The 19,203-nt window shown below is 37.1% G+C and overlaps 3 protein-coding genes and 1 non-coding gene across 4 annotated transcripts; 2 read left to right on the forward strand and 2 right to left on the reverse strand.

The window, feature by feature from the left end:
- The first annotated feature begins 95 nt into the window (after positions 1-95).
- On the forward strand, positions 96-3,704 carry LOC114736776 (uncharacterized). The gene is made up of 3 exons (XM_028924646.1): positions 96-676; positions 2,001-2,674; positions 3,371-3,704. The coding sequence occupies exons 2-3, from the start codon at positions 2,169-2,171 to the stop codon at positions 3,375-3,377; spliced, it is 513 nt and encodes a 170-aa protein (XP_028780479.1). The 5' UTR covers positions 96-676; positions 2,001-2,168; the 3' UTR covers positions 3,378-3,704.
- A 2,590-nt stretch (positions 3,705-6,294) lies between these two features.
- On the reverse strand, positions 6,295-6,367 carry TRNAA-AGC (transfer RNA alanine (anticodon AGC)). Its single transcript has one exon. It is a non-coding gene; the product is annotated as a tRNA-Ala (tRNA).
- Positions 6,368-6,449: 82 nt separating this feature from the next.
- Positions 6,450-11,605, forward strand: LOC114736772 (protein arginine methyltransferase NDUFAF7, mitochondrial). Its single transcript, XM_028924643.1, has 10 exons — positions 6,450-6,730; positions 6,845-6,906; positions 7,146-7,289; positions 7,422-7,532; positions 7,683-7,887; positions 8,957-9,015; positions 9,698-9,750; positions 9,835-10,057; positions 10,794-10,902; positions 11,002-11,605. The coding sequence occupies exons 1-10, from the start codon at positions 6,487-6,489 to the stop codon at positions 11,262-11,264; spliced, it is 1,473 nt and encodes a 490-aa protein (XP_028780476.1). The 5' UTR covers positions 6,450-6,486; the 3' UTR covers positions 11,265-11,605.
- A 906-nt stretch (positions 11,606-12,511) lies between these two features.
- On the reverse strand, positions 12,512-19,203 carry LOC114736820 (plasma membrane ATPase 1-like). Its single transcript, XM_028924701.1, has 21 exons — positions 19,118-19,203; positions 18,722-18,841; positions 18,366-18,464; positions 18,089-18,226; positions 17,783-17,917; positions 17,495-17,674; positions 17,110-17,316; positions 16,877-16,996; positions 16,672-16,791; positions 15,838-15,960; positions 15,656-15,760; positions 15,417-15,561; positions 15,160-15,324; positions 14,718-14,956; positions 14,423-14,455; positions 14,254-14,335; positions 13,964-14,124; positions 13,690-13,875; positions 13,426-13,608; positions 13,156-13,334; positions 12,512-13,011 (listed from the first exon to the last, which is right to left on the reverse strand). Exons 1-21 carry the CDS (start codon positions 19,169-19,171, stop codon positions 12,915-12,917), a joined length of 2,871 nt encoding a protein of 956 aa, XP_028780534.1. The 5' UTR covers positions 19,172-19,203; the 3' UTR covers positions 12,512-12,914.

The raw sequence follows: 19,203 nt of genomic DNA on the forward strand, positions 1-19,203 counted from the left end.
TCCCTTCCAAATCCCCCGGCACCAAACGCACCCTTATTGTCCTTTCTGAGAAAAGGCCTTCGTCGGCCAAATCATGCGGAAGCGAATTCAGCATTTGGGCATGGACTAAACCAGCTGTGGCGGTCTCAATTCTGGAATAAATTAAATGGTGTGAACTTGATGAAAATCCCTCCTTGAGGATGGACACCAAAAAAGGCACCGCGACGAGAACCATAGCCATAAGATTTGTCCGAGACAAAATGAAGAAGACCAGTGCAGCAGGAATCATAACTCCCACAGCAGTATCGGAATTAAAGCAATTCCACCGCCGTTCAAGTGTTTCACATTACTTTTGTTCGCGGATTCAATAAACCCGCGACCTAAATCCATAGTGCTCCCTTAAACCATTAACCGCCGAGCGAAGCCCTTTCGACAGTGGACCAATACGAGGACAACCGAGATGCAGAAAAGAGATGATGATTGCTATAAGGTGGAAGAAAAGGCCTACAAAAGGATTCGAAAGGGAAACTCAATAGCGAGTGCAAAACCTAGCGGCGGTGTGGTTTCCGCCCACAAACGCTAACCGGGTAGTCCGAATTCTACACCAGAGGAGCATCAATTGGCGATTGCCTCATCCTCAGAAGAGGAATCGCATCCAATCTTCCAAATCAATTGAAGGGATGCGTAGGTCACACCGGTAAATTTTTCCCACTTGCACAGTTCCGATTGTCACTTGCAATATTGTTAATTATTTTTTTTGGCCGACCTGATCCTGTTTACATGATAAAAAGAAAAGAAATTTTTTAATTCTATTTATAGGATACTGAGAAAATTTTTTTTGTATGGATGTATAATTTTATTACTTTATTTATTATTGTGTTAATTTTATTTATATGAAGTATAATACATATTACATAAGTATAAAGTTGAAAAGTTATTGAATTTTAAATGAGAGTTAATAAAATTTAAATTTTTTTAATTTATATAAAACATGTTAGAAGTGACTTATAAATAAAATAAAAAAATACTTTTTTAATTTTTAATGTGAGAATTACTTAATTAATTTGAATTAGAATACGAAAGCTAACTAAATTAATTAATTTTGATAAATATAACACAATCTTTTTAAAATACTTTCATGTGATACTAGGTTTATTATTATCATTTAGGTTTTAATTAAAGATTAAGTAGCACACTAAAATATTTTCGCATGTGCATCCAACCGTCAAAATATTTTGAAATGCATTTAACATTTTTAAATATTTTTTGTCTTAACGTTGAATATATCAAAAAATATTTTTAGGTTATGGACATACCTAAAAATATATTTTAGGATATTAATATATATAAAAAATACTTTACGTGTTACGCACTAAAAAATACTTTGTGCTAGAAATTTCCATATACGCCTTGACCTTTTTAATCAATACTCCTTCCGTTTCTTATTATAAGAGATAAATAACCGAAATACGTTGATAAAAAAAACAGTTAAAATTAGTTAAGAACAATTAATGTGTAAAAAGTATAATTTTTTCCAAAAATACCCTCATTAATAAGGAGAGAGAGCATGAGAGAGAACAATTAAATTATTAAAAGAAAGAGAAGTGGGAGGGAGAGAGAGTGTGAGTTGGAGATAATAAATATGGGTAAAATAGTAAATCACACAAAAAAGTAGAGACAACTTGTAAGTGTCTTTATATATAGGAACATGCCATAAGCATCAAATGTCTCTTATAATAAGGAACGGAGGGAGTAGTATTCTCATCACATTGGGCCTGTGGCACCCGTTCGCACTTGGAAACACTCTTAGTGGGCCATCCTCGAGTTCACATGAAACTTAATTGCCTAGAAGCATCCGGGCAGGTTCTACTGACATCATGCCGCGTGCGTACAGATGAAGCCGAAAGTCTCTGTCTTTCGGAATATAAAATGCAAGAAAATTACTTAAAAGAGCAATTCAATTTCTGGGATGTTTCGATGTTTTGAAGGAAATTGAGAGTAAGTTTCGCTGCAATTTCCAGGCACTTACGGAACCCCAAAGTGACCGCGGTGCTCTTAAAGACAGCCAGAACCCATCCTGAAAGCTCACTGGCACACAAGTTCTGTAGCCAAAACCATCACAACCATCTCTCAGCGTCACTCTCCTAGAGAACAAAGTTGCAGGTTTCAGAGAAAAACAAACAAAAACAATGGGAATCGTTGAGGAAAAGAGCTCATTTCCTCTCCCTATCACCAATTCCGATCCCGAAATCAAAGTTCGCAGTGTGCTCCCAGTTTTTGGTTTGCTCAACATGATTATTAGCTGTTCGACGACCATCTACCGCGCATACATAAACGGCGACATTCCAATGGTAGTGTTCATCGTTTTTGTGTTCTTCGGCACCTTCTTGCTGGAATATTGGTTCCGATTATACAATAAGTTGTCCCCGACTGAGAATTCCTCGCAGCGCCATTACATTAAAATTGGCATATGGCTCTTGATAAGCTCTATCATGTTTGGTTTTGCTTATGAAGTCTCCACTTTTATGAGCCTAGCAGCGTCTGTCTCTTTCTTTTTGGTTGTACTCTGTGGCAACTCTCTCCTTTTCTATGTCTATTTCATTTGGGATGGTGAAGGGAAGAGCACACCCGCTAATAAGGCTGCCAAAGCGGAAGAACAGGAAAAGAAGCCTTTCCTGGAGTCTGTAGATAAAGTGTAAGCCCCTTGGTCCATCTTCTGCTGTTTTCTTTTAGCGGCAACTGGTATCAACTACCCGTGCGAAAGTTTACTTCAAATAATATGTGATCACCAATATTACTATTTCAATCCATGTCATTACAAAAGCATTAATGCGTTATCATGCATCATTATGTATGGATAATAATATTGAAATTGCTTTATACTTTTATGCTTAAAATCAAATTTTATTAGCGAAACCTCTATTCACAAGCAGTACATACAAAAAAAAAAATTTATCATTTTGATTTGAACAATTAGTAGCATTGTCATAAATTAACCAACCATTTGAACTTTAGAAAAATATGTAGAATATAGAAAAAACATCATATACCGGAGATGCCAAGTATGATATCAAGAACATATATGTATATATAAAATGTGCTTGTCACATTTGATAGCAAAAATTACTTGACCAAAATAAAGTAAAAATAAGATAATTCTTTACACATTTCAATTGATCAAGGCCTGTCTCACGAAAATATTAAAAGAAATATATACATGAAACTCCCAAAAAAAATCTCAATCTCTATAAATAAAATTTAAAAAAAAGAAAGGAAAATGCTAAAAGTAGGAAAGTCTTAAAAAAGTATGGAAAATAGGAAGCTATCTGAAATAAATAATCGTATGATACTGGACGTTAAGCCACTCATTTAGCTTTCGCTTCCATTTCAGGTGTTAACTCGATCCGTATGTACCCATCAACCTTCTTCTGTCAGCAGGTTCTATTAGATATTCAGTCTGCATGTACCCATCTACATGAGTTCTCGATTTTTTTTTTTTGGTATTTAAAAATGTTGAGGTTAAAAGCAACATTAGAAGGTTTCGCAATAGCATGAGATTCTTATATCATTCATCTACATGCATGTTAGCATGTTTGGTGCGGGGATTCCAAGAGGCTAATGTTATGTAATACTATCTTAATACTTAGGGCAATAGAATGACATATTAGTGTGTTTCTAAACCTACTAATGCGTGCCTTCACATCATTTGAAACATAATGATCACAATTCTGAATTTATGAATTTATGAACCACCATAGCTTTGACAGAGTTGGAATGTGCAGGCCAAGATCTCACTCAAGATTGAAGATCATTTTCCTGTTAAATTCTATGATCCTTGATGTAACTACATACTGAATTTAAATATCCAATCCTGCTGCAAATCTGTATAAGCATGAAATAAGGAACTAAATAATGTTAGAAATATATATTAGATAATCAAGAACCCAACTACTACCCGTAAAAACAGGAAGAGAAATGACCACAAAGCTTATCACGGTAACATAAATATTTTTTCTCTCTAAAGTTTCTAGAGAAAAGGCTAATATTACAGCTACCAACCTATTAGCAATGCTCATATTTATACGCCAACTTAGTAGGAATTTAGAACTTAAATTTAGAAAGGTAAAAAGAAACAAAACAATACTCAAACACCACAATTGATGTAAACATTATTCATCGAGCATATCTTGGGAAATATAAACATGCGTGAGATATAATATTAAGTTTGACAAAGTAACAATACACCCATAGTGCACAACCAGTTTGAAGAGTTACCTACATATGAGTGAAAGTTAAATTCACATATATATATATATTGTGAAATATAATCCATATAAGTTACCCAAGAAAAGAAATGCACCATTTCTTAGTCAGAATTGCATCATGCGTGTGGATTGTGCATAATTTATCAGAAACATAAAAGATTGCTAGCCAAGAGCAGTTTTTACCATTGTGTAAAAACCAATTCATTGTTCAGCTTGCTTGTTTCTTATTCAATGGCAAAGCTGCTAAGTTGATAGAGTGGGATTTCCAAAAAGTAAAAAGGTCAGTAACCAACTTTATGGAACACATGGACCACAAAATAATGGTGCATATTCACCAACCACAACAACACACATGACCGTGACCATGTACTCCACATATTGCATGGCAGATATTGCCCAAGAGCTTCGTTTGTCCCCTGTATCGTAGATATCAAAACTTTACCCTAACGATACTGTGGATACTTTAAAATTTAACAAACAAAAGAAGCTCCAAAGAAGAGACTTGAATCGCAAGCTAGACCATCAGTGAGTATGCGCACTCTTTTGCTGGGATGCAGGGGAGCTTCAAGCAGCTCTCTCCGCTTAGTTTGAACGTTGTTAAGCTCTGGATCTCAATCTAAGGTTATCACTTGACATCCAATCAACTAATATGTTATTACCATCTAAATATCTTATCATTTCACATCACATATCTACCTCTGAGGAATAATTTTAGATCTCTATGTTCAGGAAAGTCAGTCATTTATCCTGGAGGTCAATGTCTTAACTTGCTAATACATTTATATCAATAATCAACATACACATATATATATTTACTTAAAAAATTATACAGACACGTGTGTACTTGCATTTATATATGCATACAATAAGGATACCTTTTTTCTCAGACACTTGGCGCGCATCTGAAATCTATCTTTTAATTAGTAGCAAGTCAGGCATTAATTAATTATCATCTCATGTGTCCTCCGCTTTACTACAATTGAGTCTCTATTGGTCATTTTCTCAAGCACTTGACGTGCATCTTCAAGCATACATTTTCTTTCCGTGATGACTGGGAAACTGCAAATGCAGAAATAAAAATCAACAATAAGAATTAAATTCCAGTAGTAGCAAGAAGCAAAATAAATGCCTGACTTGCAAAACTTTTGAATTTTAACATTTGTGATGCCTCATTACCTCTTCCAATACAAAAACATAAGCTCTCAAGATGGATGATGAACACCTGACAGTGAAATACATAAACGTTCGGTCTATTTTGTCAAGAATTCCAAAAAAGAAAAATCCATTACAGAACAATAAAATACACTAAAATAAAAGGCAAAATCAAAACTATGAGGAATACTGAAGGGGATATGTAGAAAAGTGAAGGGAAGAATAAGACTTGAATTTACCTGCTAGTTCTGCTTTAGAAGCACTCCTTGGTGTTATGTGAGAGTCTCCGACCAATATCCGTCTCCACGCTCACCTAACGACTGCCGGCGTCATTCTACCCGAAGCATGTGGAAAAAGTGCTAGATACAAAATTTAAAAAAAAAGTATACGCAGCCCAAAAAATGAGCCTGTACTGTTCATAAGCTATTATTGTGAGTGAGAAGGCATTATGAGCATAAAGTTAAGCTGGCTGCAACTTGATTTTTATTTAATATTGTAGGTTTAAAAGTATTTTTTTAATAAATCAAAACAAATTTTTTTATATATTTGTTTTGTATATCATAAAATTACTTTTAAAATTATGATTTTATTTCCGTCTAAACACTCTCTAAATAATAATGGAGAAGACCCTATTTTTAGATTTTTATTTCATTGTTGACAAAAAAAATATTTTTAAAAATGATAAAAAAAACACTGTCAAAATAAAAAAAATTGTAAATAAAATCCTATTTTATCCAAACTGGATCTTATTTCTAAAAATAGTAAAAAAAAAGACCGTTAAAATAAAAAATTATAAATAAAATCCTTTTTTTATTTTTTTTATTTTGACGGTTTTTTTAATTATTTTTTTTAAAATTTTATTCTTTAAATTCTTTAAAGGAAGGGTAAAAAATTAACTTGGAGATGCGGGGTATCGATCCCCGTACCTCTCGCATGCTAAGCGAGCGCTCTACCATCTGAGCTACATCCCCACCTAACAGGTGGTGCTTGTCCATCCTAATTAGAATATAGAGCAATGCATCGCATGACCTTGTCTTCAAGTTTCGGCCATCCCTTCGCGGCTTTGCAGTGGAAGTAACAGTTCAATACGATGCTGGGGAAACTGCTACCTCAATCCTTCGCATTTCATCGTCGACTCTCCAATGCCTACTTGGCTTCGCAACTCGTGGCACCGTCGGTGACTTCGAGGCGTTCGCCTCCCTTTTCTACTCATTCGTCGTCCCAGAATCCTAACGCGCCTTCCATCGAGCAGTTGGACGATGCAGATGAGTCTCAGTCTCCGCCCACTGCCGCTACAATTTCTATCGACCGTTCTGGCTTGTACAACCCACCTGGTTAGCTACTTAAATTTTCTTTTTTTCTTTCTTAAGATCCCTTTTTTTTTTTTTTAATTTAGTCACAATCAGCTCGGGAATTTTCCTCCCATTTTTCATTGTTATGTGTGGCAGAGCATTCTCATGAGCCAACTCTGGATTCCGAGCTTGTCAAACATCTCAAAGGGATCATCAAGGTTCGTTGCCTTTAATTTTTCCAGAACAGTTTTTGAACCCGTCGTTGCTTTTGTAATTTGGAGTCCATTTTTAGTTAGTTTGAACAATCTTTCTATTGCACCTGGCCTTTTAGGTCGATTAAGTGCTGATCAATTTGTTACGAAGCAACTTCAGATATATTACTATGCCTAAAAGGTAGTCTGAGGTCAGTGGATGATATGTATATGTTCAGAAGATGCTTATTTTATTCAATTCTCAGTTTCGTGGAGGTCCAATCTCAGTAGCTGAGTATATGGAAGAAGTTTTAACTAATCCTAGAGCTGGTTTCTACATCAATCGGGATGTTTTTGGAGCTGAAGGCGATTTTATAACATCTCCTGAAGTAAGCCAGATGTTTGGTGAGGTAAATTAGCTATAATACTTTTAATTTCTCACATTTGAGTCATGAACCAGGACGAGTTGAATTTCTGTGTCTGCGTCTATTCATAAAGTTTGCTAATGGAAGGATTCTGAAAGCTCGTTTATGTGAATTTAGATGATTGGTGTATGGGTGATGTGTCTATGGGAGCAAATGGGACAACCACAAAGAGTGAATCTAATTGAGCTAGGCCCAGGGCGAGGAACTCTTATGGCTGACCTTCTTCGTGTATGATACCACAATCATTTGTTTCTTTTGAAGTTCTGCAATTTCTGGCCAAAGTTTTGATTCTAGACGATTTCTTTACCTTGTCAATTAAGTATTCACAAAGCAACTCCAGTATTATGATGAATGAAAAAAAATTAAAACTTCACATAGGGTGCTTCCAAATTCAAGAAGTTCATCCAGTCATTGCATGTACACCTGGTGGAGTGCAGTCCAACACTGCAGAAGCTTCAGCACCAAAACTTGAAATGCATTGATCAAGATAATGAAGCTGAAAGTGCTGAGAAAAGAACTGTAAGCTCTTTGGCTGGTTCCCCTGTATCATGGCATGCTACACTGGAGCAGGTTCCTTCAGGAAGTACGTATTGTTTACCCAATGAACATTGGCATTTTAGACACTGTTGTTCAAGTAGTGTAGCATTATTTTTGTCTTCTTGCCCCTCTATGCCTTGATGAATACTGAAACCATGCTATAAAACAGAAAAACAAGTCTGAGAAAACAAATAAGGACCTCAATCTCATGTTTTGAATTGGTAGTCAGTCACCATATTGTATGCCCCACCTCTCTCTCAGCAATTTATTTTCTTGTTCTGTGCATGCATTTGTAAGAAATCTCTTCTCTCTTTTCTTCCTTTGATTTCTCTGAATATAGTTTTCACGTCCCAGTGGGCATTAGTGAGACAAACATTCTGCATATTCACAGTGTTTTTTTTTTTTGGGGGGGGGGGGGGGACTTCACAGTGTTATTTTAATAGTTATTAATCTATTTACATGCTATGAGATGAAAACAGAGAATATTTACAGCCAGTTGTTACTTACCTTTTAAAGAGGTGAAGGGGAAGTTATATACTAGAGAATTTTCTACTGAATTGTTTTCAGCTGAAGATACATTCATATGAAGTTTCTAATTTCATGCTTGAAAAACAATTACTAGGAAGCTGTTTTCTACTGAAAATCCTTTCCAGATTCAAGTATCAATTATTTTCTGTAAATCCGAATGGACTGTGTGAGATGATTGAATTTGTTGTTTTTTTTTTGGTTGGATTATTGACGGCTGTACGATTATCCTTTAGGTTAACTACACCGTTGCAGTATGCTGGGCAAAGAAAATTGAATATTAGGCTGCTACAGGTTTTGTTAAGATGTGTTCTGTACTTCTGTTTGGACCTTAGGAATTATTACGATAATGTTCCAAACTTTCAATGAAATCAGTCATCTGCTGTCTATTGTTTATCTTGATGGCATAAACTGACCAATCAGTCTGTGCTAGGGGTTAAGTTTGTTATCATTGTAAATTTGGAATTTAAGCTTTTTTTATCTTATTTAGTATGATGTAAGCAACTATGACTGTATGGTGTAGAGTGTAGACAGAAGAAATCTATTACCAGAGCAACCGCCTGATTAAGTTCTCTGTTTTTACTCTCCAGTGCCCACAATCATCATAGCGCATGAATTCTTTGATGCTCTACCCATTCATCAATTTCAGGTTTGTCTGCTTGATTTTGTCTCATGGCGGATCACTTTACCCGGGTGCTTCAATATTGTTGTTGTGAACAATTGAACCATAAATGATAGCATGTTTGTGCTGCTTTGCAGAATTGAATTTTGAGACATCCATTAAGCTGCTAATTCAGTGATATCATGAGATGTATAATTTTTCCTACAATATATGCAGTGCCTTGGCTGTTTGTCCTTTAGCTTTCTTTCATTCATTATTCTTTCCATGATTTATGATAGTTTGTCTTTTCTTGTCTTTTTCGGTGCTAAGATGATCGTTTGCCTTTTTTATGACAGGAGAAAAACAAAAAATTACAGAGCAATCTTGTAACTATAATTAGAATAGCAGTGATTCTTTTCCATGTGATAAAGTCATGCTAGACTGGTACTCTGTCTCATAATTTCAGTCTGTTTGAATTATGACCATATTATGTGAGAGATGTTCAGAACATCAATATTGGCGTATTGTAAGCCCATAAGGTTGTTTGTCATCTTGCTTTGAATGAGTTCGAGATGACACTTTGCAAACACTTTATTAGTTCCTAAATAAGTTTAGTTGCGTTACATCATGCATTATTTGTCACAGAAAATAAAATCTGTGTTGACTTTTTTTCCCGCACCATTATTGGTATGCTAAATTTATGTAAACTTGTGCGATTTCCTGTCTGAAGAAAGCATCTCGTGGCTGGTGTGAGAAAATGGTTGATGTCGCAGAGGATTCATCGTAAGTATTACATGCATTCTACATTTCTGCTTGAAACTGTATTTTTGCATGGCTTAGTTAATATTTACTTGTATTATTACACAGGTTTCGCTTTGTTCTATCTTCGCAGCCTACACCTGCAACTCTTTATCTATTTAAGAGGTTTAAGTGGGCTGCAAATGAGGAGATAGCAAAACTTAATCAAATCGAAGTTTGCCCCAAAGCTATGGAGTTGACTCAAACTATTGCAGAAAGAATAAGTTCTGATGGAGGTGGGGCTCTAATTATTGACTATGGCTTGAATGGAGTTGTCTCGGACAGTCTCCAGGTCTGTAGCTAAACCTTGAAGCATCTCTCTCTCTCTCTCTCAAGAATGTGTTTGGTATATGGATTTTGAGGAAAGGGAAAATGGTAGTGTTTTTACTGTGTCGGGTAGATGGCGAAATGTCTTCTTGAGAGTTTTCCATGTCTATGAAAGAAAGCTTGTCATTCCCATTTTGTACTAAACAGGCCCTTAGTGTCTCCTGGCTTTGGGCTGGTCATGGCCACATGTCTAGTTTTTCAACTGACACACTCACGAAAAAAAAAAAAAAATCCTTTTGCTCAGGTCCTCTGTGTCCAGTTTCCCAATAAAATAATGCCACATGGAGTTAACATCTCAGCATTTGACTTGCTTATACTTTTCAACATATCAGCACTTGGGTTGCTTACTCTGATGAATCCTCTGTTAACTATTAACCTATCTTTCAGCCTCCTTAAATTATTTGTCTGCAAGTCCTTTTTGACATCAGTGTTCTTAAATACCCCTTGTGTAAAATTGGTCAAATGGCATAATGAGCCCTGCTGTTTTTTAGCTTCCACGTTGATGGCTAGTGGATTCGATTGCTGTTTGCTGCAGATGATCTTGGAGACAAGGGTTCACCAGGTCTTCAAGTGTTTAGTCTACAATATCAGGCCTATTAGGCCCAAAAAAATAGTTACCTTAATTACACAATCCAGATATTAAATATCAGATTATTGTTTTGAGAAATCTTGGTGGTTTTATGACTATCTCACTTGTACAGGCAATCAGAAAACACAAGTTTGTCGACCTTCTTGATAATCCAGGATCAGCTGATCTTAGTGCATACGTTGATTTTGCTTCCATCAGACACTCTGCTGAGGAAGCTTCAGGTGCTTTTCCTTTTGCTGCAGACAATAATACTGTATCATAGACTGGTGGAATATAAACAGGGATTGAGAGGAGGTCAAACTGATATAACATTTATGCAGGAGATGTGTCTGTCCATGGGCCAATTACTCAATCTCGATTCCTTGGTTCTCTCGGGATAAATTTCCGTGTAGAAGCGCTGCTTCAGAACTGCACAGATGAACAAGCTGAATCGTTGAAATCAGGATATTGGCGTCTTGTGGGTGATGGCGAAGCCCCCTTCTGGGAAGGACCTGATGATTCTGTTCCAATTGGCATGGGTACCCGTTATTTGGCCATGGCTATTGTGAATAAGAAGCAGGGGGTTCCGGTTCCATTTCAGTAAAATGGGACATGACTGTGTGTATATGCTCTGCTCTTGAATTACGCCATTATCAAGCCAAGAGTTAGCATTCATTCTGGTCGGAGTGGATCTCTGTACCTTGCGAAGTGGCATCTTGATGGCCCTTTTAATTTCTATGCATTGCCTGAGTTGCCAGTAGTTTTTCTTCTCGTAATAGTGTCTCAGAGAGAGAGAGAGAGAGAGAGAGAGATTTGTTTGTCTTCTGTTTGACTCGGGAAAATGTTAGTATTTATGTTATAAACGATTTTTTTGTCCAACATGTAATAAACTCTTGTAAGCCGCGCCAGCGGACGCCTTGGAGGAAGTTTGGCTATTCTATCAAACATCACTACATTTAATTTAAATACTCTTAATATGCAATGCATCATGCATAGAGCTTACATGTTCAATAAATGCAAAGTATACTTATTATATTACGAAAACATTAATTGGGTGAAAAAACTAAGATTTTTCAATACAAGTATACGTATTCTAAGAAACAGAAACGTATATTTTACGGTATGTATGTTTGTATTGCCGTTAACATTTTAATAGAGACTAATGAATAGTATTCCGAATTCCGCTGAACTCACGCAATTGGGTCTCCAACACCTATAGCTTGTTGGGACTGGGAAACAGCATTTCCTGTAACCCGCCATCGTGCCGTCGTCATCGACGTTGACGGAGAATTTCGGGTAGCATGTTTCACTCGTCGCTTCATCGGTGCAGTGGGAGCTTGATTTCAATGAAGTCAATGATTCCTTTCGGCTGGCATTGGTTCTTGATTCAGCTCCATGTCTTTCGTTCTCTCATCCTTTTCTTCTGTTGTGTCTCTGAATTTCCTTTAGTTTCCTTTCCCTGAATGGATTATCAGTAGAGACATCGACGTCAATGAGTTGTAATCTTCATGTTTGAATCCATTGTTTCAATCTCTGTTTTTTATTGCGCATTGTCTTCCATTGAGCCGCAGACTTGCCCTTTCGATCTTCCCCCCTTCTTTGTCTGGGGAGACACGTAAGGATGTGGCTCAGAAATTCCAGATAGAAGCGATGCCGACCTTTGTGTTGAGAAGCAACGAAAGGAGATGGATAACATGGTTGGGGCGAGGAAGGAGAAGATTGCAAAACCCAGATGAACACAAGCCACCGCCTTCCAAATTCTACTCACTTCGCTTCTCTAATAAGAATAATATCTTTGATAGGTTGATCGGGTTGCTCTGTAGTGACCTGATGATATTGGACTACTACAAGTCCCCTTAAATTTCATTTATTGAAAAAAGAGTCAATACAAGTGGATGACCCAAGATCAAATAATTTTCTAGAATGTTTTATGTGAAAAAAAAATTAAAAATCATGAACAATCATCCAAGTTATTAATAACCCTAATAACGGAAAAGAACAATCTTACATCCCTGCAATACGCTAATATTATTATTTGAACGCATAACTGCTGACAAATGAACTAATAAAAAGTAAAAACAACCCTTCAATTTTTTATTTTAAAATAAAATATCTACAACAGTAAGTAGATTGTCCACCAAAACTGGGAGTAACCAATAATCATTCATTTTTTAAGTAAAATTACGTTACAAGTCATTACTCCGTTCTCTGCCCACAACACAGCAACCTTCAAGCACGAAAGAACGGCGTGATCTTAGACAGTGTATGCTTGCTGAATGGTATTGATGTCAAGGCCCTTCAGTCTAACCACAGACTCTACGTGGCCTTTCAGTGTATGGAGCTCTCTAAGTCTGAAACAACCAAATACCAAGACAACATTAGCATTTTCGCATCCTCTATCCTCCTATGATTCCATGATTGATTCAGTAGTTTTTAGCCATGCAAGTTATCAGTAAAGAAGAACTTGCGATAATAACATGTCATATTGAAGATACCTAGCAATCTCAGCTCGTCTCTTAGCTTCTTCAGCCATCTGATTGAGTTCTGCATGACTCGTACGCTCACTGAACATCTTGGTGTCTGGTGGGTGAAGCCCATGGAGGGTCCTCTGTGCATGGGCCCATCTAAGTTCACGTTCTTCCTTTCCAAAATCCTTCTTCCTTGTAAAGGCAATCTGCCAAACGCATTTCATTGGAGAAAGTAAGCAACACGAGCCAGCTCAGATACTGAATTGCCTAAGTTTCCATTATAAGAAAAGTTCATACCTTTCTTTCAATAAGCAGATCCCAAGCCTTGCCACTTAAGGCGTATCGAATCACAAACTTAATAAAATCAAGTGGGAAATAAAAGATGAGGTTATACAACCAAACAACACCAGCCCAACCCCATCCAATCCCTTCAATCGCAGCAAAACTCCAATTTGCATAGACAGCAATCAGTGTAGCAATCTGCAGATGAAAAGTGACAAGTCTCTTAACTTCATGTTCATGAGGTGAGAGTGCTAAAAGAGGAAGGATGATACTACTCACCAGCTGAGCTACAACAAAAGCTGTTGCAAGTAACAAACCCGGACGCTCAACGAAAGACCAGCTCCGAGCTCGGGTAACAAATATGAGAGCCTGACTTATTATACTGACTTGTAGGTATATCGCTGAGGCAAGCTTTCTGAAGTCATCCTCATCCTTCATCTGAAGGCTTGAAACCCCGAATGTACGCTGAAAGTAGCACAGCAAGCGTCAATGGTGGAAGGAAGAAGAAAAGTGCAACACATTTCTCAAGCTTACAGATCTTCAACGCTCTTACAGGGAAGAAATCTGTTTTATATGCAGCCCAAAAGAAGATAACAGTCATCATAGCCAAATAACCGCCAAGAATAATTCCAGTAGTAAATATCTCTGCGAGTTTCCAGCTATCTGGATGTGGCGATGGCTTCACCCTATCCTTTGATATCGTCATAATGGTGCCTGGCATTTGCAATAAGCCATATAAACATATCATCAAGAGAATCTTTTGAGGCATTATTAGTTGATAGAGAATACAGATATGAAACAGCACAGCGTAGTGCATGGCGAAGAAAAAGAAAGATGACAAACCATCATTGAGGATAGCAATAATCAGCACCATGAATGGTGGGAAATCAAATTGCCATATAAGGGCCAATAACATGAAGCCCAGCTGTCATAAAATGGACTCTAAATTAGTAGTCAGGATAATAGTGTCTGTTGGGAATAAAAGCAAATATCCAGGTTATAGACAACTTACCACAATACGGATTGTGATGGAGACTGCATAGATCTGTGCATGAAAAAAAAAAAGGGAAAAGAAAAAAGAAAAGGTCAATTAATTTAAAATTGAAAAAATACAGTATAATGAATATCATAAATTTAACTGTAGCAGTCATAGTGGTTAATAGGAACGATGACATAACTTGAGAAGAAAATACAAACATTCCGATTTCTTATAAAAAGTAATCATGTGGTAAAATAAGCCCCGGTGTCATCACATTGTAGAATGACTCATAGTTCAATCAGAATGCCCGAGTTAAATTGATACTTACCGTGTAATTCTTCATCCTCTGGAATATGGCTCGACTGGTCAAGACAGCACTTATGATAACGCTCAGACCTGGTTCTGTCAGAACAATATCAGAAGCACTGCGAGCTGCATCAGTGGCATCAGCAACAGCTATTCCAATATCTGCTTTCTTAAGAGCCGGGGCATCATTAACCCCATCGCCAGTCATTCCACATATGTGATTCCTGGCTTGTAAGCGCTTCACGATCTCATACTTGTGCTCTGTGTCCAATGAAATCATATAGTCAATCAAAATAATCCTTCGTTATCATTCTATCCAAATATCTTTGCCACAATAAGAAGTCATGGTTCATGGCATTTTATTGGTTCCAAATAGTTGCCTCTAATAGGAAGATGAAGGAATCCAGATTGCTGCTACTATCAAAGCAATATGTCATGCTTCTAGGAATAGAAGTATTCTGTACCAGGGAAGACACCAGCAAAACCATCTGCTTTTTCAATCAGTTCGTCAACTGGCAAAGTATCAACTGCTGGATCCTTGTTTTGTCCCAGTAAAGCTGATGAAGGGTACATGTTGATTCCCATCCCCAGACGGCGTCCTGTTTCTTTTGCTATTGCTAGTTGATCACCTAAAACAAATCGGTATGCATACAGATATCATTAGCCAAAAAATGAAAATTAAAAAAGAAAAATCAAACTGACTCGTGTAGCGAAGATGGACCTGTTATCATTTTAACGTTGACTCCAAGATTCAATGCCCTTCGGATCGTCTCTGCACTATCATGCCTAGGTGGATCAAACAGAGGCATAAGGCCAACAAATTGCCAAGCCCTTCCTGGGCTCTCTTTCCTTCCATCAGGAACTTCCTGGAACATAATGACAGAAACACTATACAATGTGACTTCACCTCAATATATTTTCCTTCTCTACAACCTTAAAAAAATCATAAACCACACTTACCTGGAAGGCCACTGCAAGAGATCGTAGTCCTCTTTCCGCAAATTTGTCAATGACAGTATGAACTCTACGTTCTATCTCTGATTTATTGGGTGCAAGATTCAAAATCTAACAAAGATATTGAAGGTATGAATCACTTCAACTTTCAAAAAGAGGGAGTTTTCAGGTGTGGCTCATGATTATACCTGTTCTGGTGCACCTTTACTGACACGATACATTTTACCATCACCATCTATGTAAGTCAGAGCTGTCCGCTTATCAGTTGGATTGAATGGAAGGAAATGAACCTCTTGAATACCAGCCCTTGCCTTTTTTCGTACACAAACTAAGATACGTGAGTTTGTGGTAAATGAACAAAAGAAAACCAACCATGTAAAACTATATTAAGGGTGTGTTTGGATGAAACCAAACCGTGGTTTGGAAAAGTGATTCTGGAGAATAGATTCTGGGGAGAATAGATTCTGTGAAGAATAGATTTTGTAAAAAAGTGATTCTGAGAAGTGAGAGTGTTTGGATAGTTGTTATCAGAAGCACTTTTTATATATACAAATTACTAAAAAAAAGACATAAGTTAATATGATAATTACAGAAAAAATAGATTTTATGATATATTTTAATTTGAAGGAATAAAATTGTTAATAATATATTTTTTACCAACATAATTAATAATACATAAGATAATATAATTAATAAATAATTAATGTGTATATATATTTATAAAATATAAGATTAAATATGTTTATAAAAAAATATGTTTATAAAAAACATAACAAGATATATATCCTATAGGCTCTCACACTCTCCCTTTTTTCTCCAAAAGCAAAAAATTTTTGCTTTTTCCAAAACCATGGTTTTGACCCAAAACCATGGTTTTGGTTTTTAGAGGGGGTGTTTGGGTGATTGACACCTCAAACCATGGTTTGAGGTGTCACCCAAACACACCCTAAGTCAGAAACATGAATCAAAGCTTGCATTTTTAAAAATGAACATAAGATATTTCACAAATCAATTTGATATACCTCTTTTGGATCACCCAGCATCCCTACAATAGCAGCATCTATTGCATCTTGGTTTTCCACTCTAGAGGCACGAGCTGCCATGAGAACAACAGCATCTGCGTCAACTCCCTTTGCAAAAACCTGCAGAAAAAAGCTTGGAATAAAACGCTTGTGCTAGTCTTGAATTGATAGAAATCAAAACCGTACAGAGCCGAACACCAGACACCTCAATAAGATTTCTGTCAACTGATAGCTTGTTCAATGTCAAAGTTCCTGTTTTATCACTGCACAATACATCCATGCCTGCCATTTCTTCTATTGCTGTCATTCTTTTAGTAATAGCGCCCTGAAGTAATTGTGCAGAACACGGCCCCAAGGATATTATATTACCACTGAGCAGCTGGCAACTTAAAAGGTTTAAACTTTGAACAACAAATTTGCAGGACTACTCAAAGCTACCTGCTGAGCTAAACGATGGGATCCAATAGCCATTGTCACAGATAAAACAGTAGGCATGGCTATGGGAATTCCTCCAATGAGAAGCACCAACAGATTGTCAATTCCAGGACGATACTTCCGATGTTGAATTGGGTACATGACAATGATCTCTATTGTCATTCCCACCGCAATTGAACATATACAGAAATTCCCAATAGCGGTCAAGACCTGTTGTTGATGGACTCCAAACAACAATCAGTAATAAGAAAACAGGGAAGCAAGGAAGGACAGACAGTTATAAGCAATCAAAAGTTCCTCATCAACTCATCAACTCTTCATTTGCAAACAAAACAGATGTTCCTGCAAACGTTGAAGATTATCTATTTCAATTATTTTTCCTGAGTACCTTTTGAAAATGTCCCACTTGATTTGTTGAGTCTACAAGATGAGCAGCCTTGCCAAAGAAGGTATGAACTCCTGTAGCAATGACAACTGCTTCTATCTCCCCCTGTTTGCATGTAGAGCCTGAATAAACACTATCGCCGGGTCCTTTCGTCACAGGAAGGGACTCGCCTGTAAGTGCGGACTGCAACCCAAGTTTTGTGCATAATAACAACTCAGTTCATCCATATGATAATCTGATTTCAACTTCTCAACAAAAATTTAAAAAAAACACAGAGGTTGCAAAATGTACTTGATCAATCTTCAATGGATCGCCATCAAGGAGACGAGCATCAGCTGGAATGATATCTCCTAGCTTCACACTAATTATGTCACCAGGAACAAGAATGCTTGCATCCTCCTCAACCCATGCCCCATCTCGAAGGACCTAAATAATTTTGTCACGAATCATATCAAAAGTACATGAGAACAGAGAAATATTAAATTGTTTCAACCAGATACAAGCTAATTCTGATACATAAAACCTGCACTTAATATACAAGCAGGGAAGTGCTGGTGCCAATTGCCAGATATAAGTTCTTTGTAATTAAATTAATACCTTAGCTTTGGGTGCTAGTCGAGCCATGAGAGCTGCAGCAGCATTACCTGCATTGTTCTCCTCTATGAAACTTATTGTGGAATTGATAAATAGGAGTGTGATGATTCCGACAAAGTCTTGCCAATCGGGAGGTTTCCCCTGAGTTTACAATCAGGAATTATGCAACACATGAATAATTAGAACCATGTCTGAAGACTCTTCTAGAATCACTTAGATATAATATTAATAACAATTTCCTTCACGGAAAGAGTGAGAAACTGAGGGAGAAGGAGCTTACTCCTCCGTTGGCCAACGCAATGGCCATGATTGCCGCAGCTTCCATGACCCACGAAAGAGGATTCCACATAAATCCTAAGAATTTCAGAACCTTGCTTTCCTGCACAATCCAATATGAGGGGGAAAAAATAAATCCCAGAAACAGAAATGACAGGAATTTGGCCACCAACTCTATTTCTAAGCTAGGCTTAGCTTTCTCAAAGTTCCTCTGACAAAGAAACAATCTTTGTTTCATCAAGAATCAAGAACAAAGGAAGATAATTCCCTCTGGTCGATTTTTTTTCCGGCTGAAGAGATATGGTAGTGGTAACTAATATGGAGAAAACGAGACAATAAATTAAAGAGAGAATCTAAGACCTGCTTCTCCTCAAGTTTGTTGTGTCCAAAAATGGCCAGCCTCTCTTGAGAAGCTGCCGCTGTGAGCCCATTTCGATCACACCTCAGTGTCAGAAAAACCTCCTCAAGCGGTACGTTTTCCTGCAACGAAATCCCAACCAATGAAAATCTCGGAAGCAGAGCCTCACAACAAATAGGAAAACAGAGAAAAAAAGATGAAAAACTCGAGGGAACAGAACTTGAAAAATCCCAACACCAAGAACAACAAAATAGAATCCAAGAACCCTCACCAGAAAACACAAGCATGATACAAGCACAAAAAGAAAAACCATACACAAGCATCAAACATATCTTTGAATGAATTCACGTAAACATGGGTTAAAGACAGAGAAGTGAATTGCTCTGTTTTTGTGTTACCAGGTCCACAGCTTCCTTCAGCACCGCCTTCAAGGATTCGTCTTTGTCCTCCATCTCAACAAGAATTTAGCGTCTGCGTTTAGCTA

The sequence above is a fragment of the Neltuma alba genome, unplaced genomic scaffold (assembly GCF_004799145.2).
Source record: "Neltuma alba isolate B1F8T4 unplaced genomic scaffold, ASM479914v2 tig00013372_pilon, whole genome shotgun sequence".
NCBI lineage: Eukaryota > Viridiplantae > Streptophyta > Magnoliopsida > Fabales > Fabaceae > Neltuma > Neltuma alba.